The sequence below is a fragment of the Dendropsophus ebraccatus genome, chromosome 2 (genome assembly GCF_027789765.1).
Source record: "Dendropsophus ebraccatus isolate aDenEbr1 chromosome 2, aDenEbr1.pat, whole genome shotgun sequence".
NCBI lineage: Eukaryota > Metazoa > Chordata > Amphibia > Anura > Hylidae > Dendropsophus > Dendropsophus ebraccatus.
In genome coordinates, this window is record NC_091455.1 from 118,614,264 (window position 1) to 118,627,147 (window position 12,884).

A 12,884-nucleotide genomic window follows, 5' to 3' on the forward strand; every position below is an offset into this window, starting at 1 on the left:
CCACCCCAGATTGTCTGTAAGCACTGCAGGTTGCCCGTAACCACCCCACGTTGCCTGTATCCACCTCAGATTGTCTGTAAGCACTGCAGGTTGCCCGTAACCACCCCACGTTGCCCGTAACCCCCCAGATTGTCTGTAAGCACTGCAGGTTGCCCGTAACCACCCCACGTTGCCCGTATCCACCCCAGATTGTCTGTAAGCACCGCAGGTTGCCCGTTACCACCCCACGTTGCCCATAACCACCCCAGATTGTCTGTAAGCACAGCAGGTTGCCCGTAACCAGCCCACGTTGCCTGTAACCACCCCACGTTGCCTGTAACCATCTGAGGTTGCCGTAACCACAGCAGGTTGCCCGTGGACCACATTACGTCGCCTCTGACCACGTCAAGTCACCTCTGACTACGCTACGTCGCCTCTGACCACGCCACGTCGCCTCTGACCACCGCAGGTTGCCTCTGACCACCCCAAATTGCCAATGACCCCCTCCAGATTGCAGTAACCATGCCAGATTACAGGTACCCACCCGAGATTACCTATAAGCACTTCAGTTTATCCGTAACCACTCCACATTGCCCGTAACCACCCCACGTTGCCCGTAACCACCCCAGATTGTCTGTAAGCACTGCAGGTTGCCCGTAACCACCACACGTTGCCCATAACCACCACACGTTGCCCGTAACCACCTCACGTTGCCTGTAACCACCCCAGGTTGCCGTAACCACAGCAGGTTGCCCGTGACCACCCCATGTTGTCCGTAACCACCCCAGATTACCTGTAACCACCTCAGATTGCCCATAACCACCCCAGACTGTCCGTAACCACCCCACATTACCTGTAATCTCATTTTTTTATTGTATTTTAGTAACTGCGCTATTCTAATAACTATTACTAGCTGCGGTTTTGCTCCAGTAAATTGGCGCTCCTTCCCTTCTGAGCCCTGCTGTGTGCCCATACAGTGGTTTATGCCCACATATGAAGTACCGTTTTACTCAGAAGAACCTGCCTTACAGATTTTGGGGTACGTTTTCTCTCCTGTTCCTCGTCAAATTGTGAAATTTCAAACTAAACCAACATAATATTGGAAAAATTCGAGTTTTTAATTTTTACTGGCCAATTTTGAATACTTTCCTCTAATACCTGTGGGGTAAAAATGGTCACCACACCCCAAGATGAATTCTTTGAGGGGTGCACTTTCCAAAATGGGGTTGCTTTTGGGGGGAATCTATTCTGCTGACACTACAGGGGCTCTGCAAACGCACCTGGTGCTCAGAAACTTCTTCAGAAAAATCTGCACTGAAAATGCTAATTGGCGCTCCTTCCCTTCTGAGCCCGGCTGTGTGCCCATGCAGTGGTTTATGCCCACATATGGGGTACCGTTCTACTCAGGAGAACCTGCGTTACATATATTGGTGTGACATTTCTCTCCTGTTCCTCATAAAATTGAGAAATTTCAAACTAAAAGAACATAATATTGGAAAAATTTTAGTTTTTCATTTTTACTGTATAATTTGGAATACTTTCCTCTAATACCTGTGGGGTCAAAATGGTCACCACACACCAAGATGAATTCTTTGAGGGGTGCACTTTCCAAAATGGGGTGACTTATGGGGGCTTTTCTCTCTGCTGACACTACAGGGGCACTGCAAACGCACCTGGCGCTCAGAAACTTCTTCAGCAAAATCTGCATATCAAAAGCTAATTGGCGCTCCCTTCCTTCTGAGCCCGGCTGTGTGCCCATCCAATGGTTTACGCCCTCATATGGGGTACCGTTGTACTCAAGAGAACCTGCGTTACAAATTTTGGGGTGCTTTTTCTCTCATGTTCCTTTTGAAAATGAGAAACTTTAAACTAAACGTATATATTATTGGAAAATTTTTATTTTCCATTTTTTTTACTGCCCAATTGTGAATACTTTCCTCCAGCCCCTGTAGGGTTAAAATGCTCATTATACCCCTAGATTAATTCTTTAAGGTATCTAGTTTTCAAAATGGGGTCACTTATGGGGGTTTTCAGGATACCAGACTTCTAAATCCATTTAAAAAAAGAACTGGTCCCTAAAAAAATCAGTTTTGGAAACTTTCACGAAAATGTGATAATTTGCTGATAAATTTCTAAGCCCCATAACACCCTAAAAAAGTAAAATATGTTTACCAAATTATGCCAGAATAAAGAAGACATATTGGCAATGTGACATAGTAACTAATTTATGTGCTACGACATTCTTTTTTTAGAAGCAGAGAATTTCAAAGTTCATAAAATGCAATTTTTTTTAATTTTTCATGATATTTTGATGTTTTTCACAAAAAACACACAAAGTAGTGACCAAATTTTGCCACTAACATAAAGTGCCATATGTGATGAAAAAAAACAATCTCAGAATCGCTAGCATACGTTAAAGCATCACTGAGCTATAAGAGCATAAAGTGAGACAGGTCAGATTTTGAAAAATTAGCCTGGTCATTAAGGCCCAAACTAGCTGCAGCACGAAGGTGTTAAGATCCCTTGGGGGACTATTACATGCAATACTTAGATTGCATACACTGATCATTGCTATGCCATAGAGCATTAATTAGTGTTATAGGTGCGCTGCTCATTGAGCCTGCCTGTGGCAGACTCAATGAGCAGAGCGCCAATTACCCAGCACAGAGGAAAGACAAGAGCTGCTCCTGTCACTTACACTTAAACACCATTAACACCATTAACAGTCATTAACAGTCATTAACAGTGAGGGCCCGGCTACTGAGTGTATCCGGCCCGCATCTACTTTTAAGCGCTCCATAGCACAAGGCGTAGCGAAGGGGGGCAGAGGGAGCAGGTGCCCCGGGCGCAGAGACCAGGGGGGGCGCCATCACAGAGAGCAGAGAGAGAAGTATCACAGTGGATGAGGCAGCCTGGAAGTAGTCCTGTCCTCTGTGAGTGTGGGAAGGCAGGGGATGATTTTAACTTGATCAAAAGAGTTATTTCCAATACTGTATTGTCTCCTGGCTGCTGTTTAGCAATAATTTGCGCAAAATCACTGAGTTTTTACCAAGATTTTGCGCAAATCAGGGCTAAACAGCAGCCAAAAGACAGTACAGTAAAGTTACTGTGTAGATGGTGAAGGACCTTGACATATGACTATGATGTCACCGCAGGTCCTGTACTGCACTGCACTATGGAGGAAAAAAGAAAATATAGGTGTGTGGGAAAGGGGAGGACAATCAGGGGTGCCCAGTCTGGGGGAGGAGGTGAAGAGTGCCCAGTCTGGGGGGGGTGAAGGGTGCCCAGTCTGGGGAGGAGGGTGAAGGTGCCCAGTCTGGCAAGGAGGGGAAAGGGTGCCCAGTCTGGGGAGGGGGGTGAAGGGTGTCCAGTCTGGGGAGGGGCGTGAATGGTACCCAGTCTGGAGTGGGGAGGGGTACACGGTGACACCAGTCTGGGATGGGGGGAGACACACAAAAGAGTGTCTAGTGTCTATTTAGGGGTCTGGTTGTACTGTATTCTATACTTAACCCCTTAATGACTGCCTTCTCCAAATATATATCAGATTTATATAAACCTTACCAACTATCTGCAGGGGAAGGGAACCTTGGCTCTCCAGCTGTTGCAGAACTACAACTCCCATCATGTCTGGACAGGGTAAGTTTTAGCTTTGACTGTCCATGTATGACAAGCCAAGGTTCCTTACGCCAATCTATAAAGCACCTGTATCTGTATATACAGTAAGCATGATACAAGAGTCATTTTTCTAAATTATTTCTATTTTGAATTTGGTGACTGAATACCTTACTGGAGGTATTGCTGCTGTGGTCTCCGCTGCGGAGTAGAGTTGATCGAACTCGAACATTAACAAACCTGCCGCATTAGATTGCTGATGCCTGCCTGGTCCGTGGGGAAGGAGGAGACTGCCTGGGTACTGCCTGGAATTCCGGGATTCAGCCTAGGCAATAGGCTTAATCCCAGAATTCCAGGCGGTCCCCGGGATGTCTCCTCCTTCCCCACAGATCAGGAAGGCATCGGGAATCAAATGTGGAAGGTTCGTGAATGTTCGAGTTCAATCTAACCTAGGATTTCCCGAGGTTAGATCAACTCTACAGCTGAGCGTACCTGTGCATTAGGAGACGGCACCACAGAATCACATTACACTGGGTCTCACACTGGAGATACATCAGGAAGCTTCGCCTCCTAATTCACAGGTACAGACAGCAGGGAGCGGAGACAACGGCGCCTCCTCAGGTACAGACAGCAGGGAGCGGAGACAACGGCGCCTCCGTTAAGGTACTTAGGGACCAAATTTTAAATGGGAAAAATGAAAGTACTGATTGAGCCCAGAGCTGCCTGATAATCATTCTTCATAAAAGACATTCCAGGTACACAGTAAATATGACATTATGTATTCCATATCGTGAACACCACACTAGTGCTGCCAGTAGAGATGAGCGAATCGCGCATCTAAACAATCGCTCATCTAAACTTCATTAAAAATAAATAAATAAATCCTTGCCCCGGGTGCAAGAGAGCCTAGCTACACCTCTGCCATAGTACATCCGGAACACAGGACGTATGGGTACGCCCAGGGTCGTCTGGTGACAGGCGGCCAGGGCGTACCCGTACGTCCTAGGTCGTCTAGGGGTTAAAGGAGAAGTCTGGCAAAAAAAATGTTTACTTTTTTTAAAGTGTTTTTTTCCCTGCACTTCCGAATTCAGTGACAGTATAGATCATCCAGCCGGTACTGCAGTACCAGCGGGGATTATCTTTTCTGACACCGGCCGTTCTGTGACGGAACAGCCGGTCTCTTACAGACAGGGAACATGGCCTAAAACTCCATGATATTTAAGGTCCTTTTACGCAGGGTTATTATTGGCAAGGAGCATTCATAAAACATGCATATTTTGCACCGTGCAAAAAATTTCTTGCCATCGGCCACACATCTCCCTGCAATATATATATGTATATATAAATGTCTATTAGTGCAGCCCAGCAGCGTGATTAATCATACTGATTTGTGGCCATGGATGGCTGAAGATCATCGCCTGTAAGAGGACCTTTGCAGTAGCATTCTAGCTTTCATCTAATAAACCAAACATTTTGTACAGCAATCTATACTAATTCAGCCCAAAGTACTTACGGGAGAGGCTTTGCCCAATGGTCCAAAAAACCTGTCTAGTGTGTACAAATATTTCACATTGTCCTTTGCCTCATTGGCAGCATTTGTTACATTGCAGTCCTGTTCAAAAACAACAATTAACATTCAGTTCATTGCAATAACACATGGGAACATAATAAATGGAGTTACAGCTGTTTTCATATCTTCTGATGTACAGTCTGACTTCCACAATTAGTGGTGAAAGTGTCACACTGCAATGCAGAAAGTTATAAATCCAGTAGAATAAATTGTTCTGCATTTTGCTCTAGGACATGAATGACTTTGGTCATAACATATTTCAACAGTGACAATGGCTATTACACTTTAAGGGACTGGCAGTGATTTAAGTGCAATAAACTCAGGGAGCCTGTTATTGAGAATACCCAGATAAATAGTACATTCTCTGTTAGGTGGTGTAAGGCTGAGGGTATGTTCACACAAAGTAAAGTAAAAGCTAAATACAAACATAAATAAAACAATGTGTGAACAGATTAAAAAAAAGCCATATTTTGAAAAAGCAGGTTGTAAATAATGACCATGTTAATTATTTGGGCACTTATAATCAATTACGGCGCTTATTATATACGGCACAAGCACTGCAATCCAATGTCCCACTGGCTTGAATTAGGCATGTTATTATATTAAAAATACAGCTGCTATTTACTTCTAAAATTACAACCGTATTTTACCTTTACTTTTGGGTGTGTTAACATAGCCTGAAAGTTTTGAGTATGCCAGTCATGAATTAGTCACTGGTCTCATAAGGCGTTCTACAAGAGGGATGGTTTGCTCCCATCACACATAGGTACACAGGTACCTGGTGAGGAATTACAATAGTTTTTGGACAGATAATAAGGCTATTTTCACACAGTAAAATAAAAGAAAAACACAACAGTAAAATAAACATAAAAAGGTGGCCATATTTTAAATCTTATTATGTGCTAAATTAAAGTTGGCTTTCTAAGTGTCCATAAGAATAATCTATTGTTTGTTATACCTAAAAAGCTACAAAAATGGGGAGAAAAAGAAATGCACATTTTCCCTAACATTTTAAGAAACAAGAGAAATAGCATAAGAACCAACTGGATGGCCCGTGTGGTCTTTTTCTGCTGACACGCTATGTTTCTATGTTATAGGGTACTGATGAGTGGCTTTCCACACACTTACATAGAACTATTTATAAAGCTCTGTGATGACTATTCATGAACTGCTTTGAGAGATGCATTAAAAAAATCTATTCTATTATTATATGCAACTCTGAAGACCACAAGAACATCAATAATAACTTTCCTTCTACTATGCAATAAAACATAGTTACTGTGCTACTCTTGCCATCAAACGTGAAGTCACCCTTGACTGAGGCTCCAAACAGCAAACAGTAGTGGAAGAATAGCCTTAATTTGTGTATGAACCCAGCACCAAATATTTAATTTGCCTATTGTGCTGCTGTAAAATAAATCAAGGAATGCTTTATTAAATGTTTTATTTCAACCAGATGACCCATTTTTAGTTACCTGCACTTAGGTGAAAACTTCAGGGAGCAGAAAAGAGTAAAGCAGTTGCCATACATAAGTACAAATTGAATGTCCATTGAATAAACAAAATATAAGAGCAAAATAAATGGAAGCATACCAGCTCTTTCCATTGCTTTAACATCCTGGACTTGGCAGCCTGTAAGATGCTTAGAACTTTTTTGACTTTAGGGCTTTTAATCTCATCTAAAAGACTTGAAAAAGAAAGAGATATATATATATGTTAGCAATAAAAATGGAAATGATAACAAAAAGACATTTCTATAAGTGTCCATTGTATAAAATATTAGAATCAAACAATATTTTGAACTACTCCTAAAAATGTATAGTAAAGAATTTATTTTAACCCCTTCCATCCTGGGCCAATTTTCCTTTTTGCACATTAGTTTTTCCTCCTTGTGTCTAAAAGGCCATAGTGCTTTTTTTACCTACAGACCCAAATGAGCCCTTATTTTTTCTCGACACCAATTGTACTTAGCAATGACTACTTCATGTTCCCATAAAATATGCTGCAAAACAAAAAGAAAATTATTTGCGCTGTAAAATTGAAAAAAAAAGCACAATTTTTTTTCCCTTCAGTTCGCTCTTTGGTAAAAATGTTATTTATGTTCCTCAAATCAGTACAACAGCAACAATAATAAGCAATTTATATAACTTTTATTTGCTTTAAAAAAGTAAAAACGTTGAAAAAATTTTGTGCACCGTAATCTGTACTTTATATCTGTATCTTGCTTATGTATATGCTGCTTTAATTCTCTTTTTATTTAAATATTTCCAGATTTCATGTGACCAAAACATTTGTAATTTTCTATTTCCAAGATAATTGGCCGAGTACAAATGATTTCGTTGTGGCCATATGGCCCTATGCTGTCAATGGGGGCAAATGTATAAAGCCCTATTCTGTAATAGGTCAGTTGCTCCATCATTTACTTTGATTAACTATTCAAACAAGTGACCTTTTTTCCGCTGTTGATGAGCAAGCACAGTTTTCTTCTTTTAATTAATGTGGACTTGAATGCTATAACATTTTTCTCTTTTAGCAATTACATTTCTTCAATTTTGACATTTGTATAATACTGTATGGGCTTTTGGTTTTTGGAGATATCATGGGAAAAAAATGCTACTAAAATACACTTAGAAATTGTGACCAGCTTCTTACAGCCATTTTGATATAGGAAATATATAGTCTCATTTTTTCACTTTATTTATTCTCTCACAGACGCTATACATCAGGCCCCTATAAGGGTATAAAAGCCATTTGGGGCTTTTTTTTTATTTTATTGCCAACGTTCCCTGTGAATTGAGACTGATATATTATTTTCCATTAAATGGTTAATATTGTACAACCTTCTCGTGTGAACTGCAGAGCTGGGTCTGGGAACAAGTGGTTGTCAGGACAAAACCAGAAAGCATGGCCCTGTATACACTGATCAGGAATGAATAGATATACACACCTCTTACCATTCATATATATTATATTACCTAAAACTACTAATTATTATGGCTTACTCTTTAAAGCGACTCTGTACCCACAATCTGTTCCCCCCCCCCCAAACCACTTGTACCTTCAGATAGCTGCTTTTATTCCAAGATCTATCCTGGGGTCCGTTCAGCAGGGGATGCAGTTATTGTCATAAAAACAACTTTTAATCCGGCAGCGCTGTGTCTAACGGCCGGGGCTTACATTTGTATATGCATTAGGCTGGCACCACCTCTCTGTCCTTCCTCCCCACCCTAGTCATCATTAGGAATGATCCAGGAACATTTACTGCTGTTTGAGCTTTGCACAGGTGTATTAACGATCCAGCCCATGTTCATTATACACGCAGGTGGGGAATAGGAAGCAATCTGCCTGGAGCATTCCTAGTGATGAGGAAGGGGGGAGGAAGGACAGAGAGGGTGTGCCAGCCTAATGCATATACAAATGTAATACCCGACCGTTAGACACAGCGCTGCCGGATTAAAAGTTGTTTTTATGACAGTAACTGCATCCCCTGCCGAACGGACCCCAGGACAGATCTTGGATTAAAAGCAGCTATCCAAAGGTACAAGTGGTTTGGGGGGGCAGATTGTGGGTACAGAGTCGCTTTAAGTATTATAGTAAAAAAAAAAAAAATGTTTTGAAACCTGTTGAATGACGACATCCGGGATTTCCAATGCTCAAGCTCAGCAGAAGGTCCAATATCATCAGCTTCTTTCCTCATCTGTTCACTTTCGGCAAGAACCTGCTCGATTTGCTTAATCCAAACAGAGAGCATTCCTTCCAGCTTCTCTATGACTTCACTGTTGCCTCCTGCAAAAGATCACAATTAATTCTAGTGTTCTACAAAAAGAAATACAGCTAAGATTTTACTTATGATAGATATATGATCATTGCTGTAGTGAACCTACTGCACTTTTAGGCTATGTTCACACTGTGTGAACTGACAGGTCTTTCTGCTCCCACCCATTCTGTGAATTCCGGCCGCAGAAAACTGACATGTCAGTTTTTTCCGACGCCGCATGGGATCCCGGGCGGAGCGCATACGATGTGTGTACTCTCTGGCCGGGATCCCATTGAAAGTAAGGCTATGTTCCACCCCTCAAAACTGCGGCGAGAACTACGTCCGTAGTTTTACATAGTGTGAACATAGCCTTACATTTATATGATGTTCTTTATATACATTTTCTTATCTTGTTCGCTTTTATGATATAAGAGTAACAAAAGGATACAAAAGTGTAATACAAGATTTTATATCTGTATCCATATCTATGTTGTGGTAATTTTAAAATTATGTGTGTACATATATATATATATATATATATATACACACACACACACACACACACACACAGTGGTACCTTGGTTTAAGAGTAACTTGGTTTAAGAGCATTTTAATTCAAGAGCTCACAGTTTTTTTAAATTGTAACTTGGTTTAAGAGCTATGATTTGGTTTAAGAGCTCCTTGTACTGGGAGCGCGAGTGGGGGAGGGGCATGGTCTGCATAGTGGGGTCTACAGCACTGTACTCTGACCCAGGAGGTCTCCCTCACCTTCCAAATCATAGCAGATCCACTTCAGGCTGGGGCTTGCATCAGGGGACAGGACGGTGGAGGTAATCTCTCCATAGTTGTAACCCCTCTCTCCCCAGACAGAGTGCTGCATGTATGTGCCCACATCTGCCCTGCTCATTCCTTCATGCTCCCTGCAGTCTCTGTCAGCCCTTGTGTTTCCCATCCTCTCCATTACTGTACAGTAACTTATAATATCACATATTCTGCTATTTCTGAATGTTTGTTTCATTTGTTTTACATGTTATTCACAATAATAAATCATTATTTTTAGGGTGTGGAAACAATTGTCTGCATTTCTATGATTTCTAATGGGAAAATTTGCTTTGGTTTAAGAGTGGACTTGGATTACAAGCACGGTCCCAGAACGAATTATGCTCCTAATCCAAGGTACCACTTTGTGTATAACACACACACACGTGGTTAGGCATAGTTTTACTTTGTCCAGCAGCTAATGGTTACCAGATGTTCGCACCCTATGGGGGGTTGCATATCTTTGGACACGACCCTATCTCTGTTTCCCTTGTATTTTAAAGCTTCTTTATTTCCATATTACTTTCTTTGTGTCCTCATATTACCTATGGTAATGTATGCATACATCATATCACAATGGGCAGCTCTGATTGGAAGCAATATCCTAAAGGCTGAACCCTATTGGATGATTTGTAATTTTGAATGTAAAGACACATTCCAGAGCTCACGCCTATAAAGAAAGCTGATTTTGGGAGATCACAGAGAGAGGACCCTCACATGCTGAAAGGAGCGATGCATCTGTCTTTCTGACCAGATTAACCCTTACTCTCTAGAGTGGTATTAAAGCGGACCTGTCACCCCCCCCCCTCCTGACCCCCCGCTAGAGCACCTTATACGTACCTGATCGCTCTCCTGAGATGAGTCCAACTCTCATAGAGAATGACTGGTGAGCCCGAAAGCTCCGTCATGAGTCCAACTCTCATAGAGAATGACTGGTGAGCCCGAAAGCTCCGTCATTTTCTATGAGCGTTGGACTCATCTCAGGAGCACACGCGCTGGGCTTCGAGCGCTGAAATCTCCGTCACCCGACCGTGTCAAGAAGCGGTGCTCTAGCGGGGGGTCGGGAGCCTGTCACCCCAGCACCGGGGGTGACAGGTTTCCTTTAAAGAATGGAAAAGCTCACAGAGTATGGTGAAATCCCAGGGTTGTGGGATAAATAAAAATATTACCACAACATCTTTATAGGGCTCTGTGTGTTCCTAATGGCCCTATTCCACGGGTCGCTATTCAACGCAGCAGCAGTGAGCAGGTGAGTGCAGGAGGGGCGGCGGGGAGTTGCGGGGGGGCTGCCTGGGTGATCACTGATCGTCCGGGCAGCCCATAGGATACAGCAGCGTCTGCTGCCGATGCTCCTATTCAACAGAGCGACGGCAGCAGATCGCTGCTATATCAGTCACATGCTGAAAAACAAGCCACGTTCATGTCGGCTGATCGTTGCACTCTATTCCACAGGACGATTATCGTCCGTAGCAGCCGATATCGGCCGAATACGGCCAATAATCGTTCCATGGAATAGGGCCTTTAGGCTTCAGGGATGTGTAATGTGACACCTTACATTTACCTTTTTATCTGTGGTGCATCATACATGTCATGATAGAATATAAACATACCTGCAGCTATAAAGTCGGACGGACTTTGCAGACTATCCAGGAAATTACCGCTGTCCACTTTTTTAAGTTCAATTTTTCCATCCAGATTATTTTTTGCTGATGACAAAGTTGCAACAAACTTATCCAAAGAGTCCAAGAACTCTTGAATTTGGGAATTCTGGAGACCATCTTTCACAGCCCCCCAGTTCTAAACAAACATTAGAAATTAGAGACATTTAAAAATAGGGACAGAAAAAAAAATAGAATATCATGTGAATAGCAGGTATACCTGAAAGTATAGGTGATCCCACTAAGAAACGCTGACTTATTAAACTGACCTTATAAAGCATTCTGGGAAAGGCAAATCTCTTTCTAGGGATTCAGCTGGGTGTATTGCACAGCTGAAAATAAATTTATATTTTTCTCTTCCCCAGAGATTATTGGGGGCTTCATCAGTCATAGAAATGGGTTAAGTCAACCCCTTAGATGTTATCAATCAAAGTTCTTACCTCTTGACACTTAAGTGCTGGCACCAAAACCTGCGCAAGCAAGATCTCCAGGCCTTGGAGTATGTTGCCATTTGTACATTCAAACATGCTGAAATTTACCTCCTATAAGAAAAGTAATATAAGTTATAGTCTTAAAGAAATTCCAATCATTCAATTGCTATTGCACTGGACAAATGTGAAATTCGATATAGTACATGATTTAAGAACCTAGCAAGTCATAACATATCACAACTCAATAGTAACAAAATCTCACCTGAATAATGTTGGCTGTAGTAATTGCTTTATCTGTTGTGCGCAAAAAGAAGAGGCAAGTCCCTGTTAACCCCTAAAAGAAAAGACAAATGGCATTTATTCTCTGGATCTATTTGTTATTATAAAGTGGGTTTGAAGAAATGGGTTCAATTACTACTATATGAGAACTACTAGCGATAACTACTATAGCAATAAAATAACCACACAGATGAGTCACAATATTATGATCATTCTGGAGTGACCAGGCTAAGGGTCAATTTAAACAGAAAGATTATCTGACAGATTATCTGCCAAAGATTTGAAGCCAAAGCCAGAAACTGACTATAAACAGAGATCAGGTCATAAAGGAAAGCCTAAGATTTCTCCTCTTTTCACATCTAGCTTTGGCTTCAAATCTTTGGCAGATAATCTGTCAGATAATCTTTCTGTGTAAATGAACCCTTATACTAAGTTTACACGAGGCGATTATTGGCCCGATCATACGATTAACGATTTCGAAGTAACGATTTTTTTTTTATAACGATCAGCGTTTAGACGGTACGATATATCGTACGGAAAAATCGTTTTGAGATCGTGCGCCCGCAGCCCGGCCCGCCCGCAGCCCGCCCCCCCCACTCAACCGCAGCCCCCTGCGCTACCCCGATCGCCACCGCTCCGATCGCCACCCCCACTCCGATCGCTCCCCTGCTGCTGCTCCGATCGCTCCCCCCGCTCCGATCGCCCCCCCCCCCCCCCGCTCCGATCGCCGCCGCTCCGATCGCCCCCACCGCCGCGGCCAAGAGCATACGTTACTTGCT

At 42.4% G+C, this 12,884-nt stretch overlaps 1 protein-coding gene across 6 annotated transcripts in view; it reads right to left on the reverse strand.

Moving 5' to 3' along the window:
* Window positions 1–12,884, reverse strand: part of LOC138783454 (dynein axonemal heavy chain 5-like) — a 245,444-nt gene that overhangs the window by 208,086 nt on the left and 24,474 nt on the right. For all 6 annotated transcript variants that reach the window (XM_069958163.1, XM_069958164.1, XM_069958166.1 and 3 more), the window contains exons 7-12: window positions 12,089–12,160; window positions 11,836–11,937; window positions 11,348–11,534; window positions 8,782–8,947; window positions 6,755–6,848; window positions 5,105–5,203 (exon numbers count right to left, since the gene is read on the reverse strand). In XM_069958163.1, the coding sequence (XP_069814264.1) occupies window positions 5,105–5,203; window positions 6,755–6,848; window positions 8,782–8,947; window positions 11,348–11,534; window positions 11,836–11,937; window positions 12,089–12,160 (720 nt within the window). The remainder of the gene's footprint in view (window positions 1–5,104; window positions 5,204–6,754; window positions 6,849–8,781; window positions 8,948–11,347; window positions 11,535–11,835; window positions 11,938–12,088; window positions 12,161–12,884) is intronic.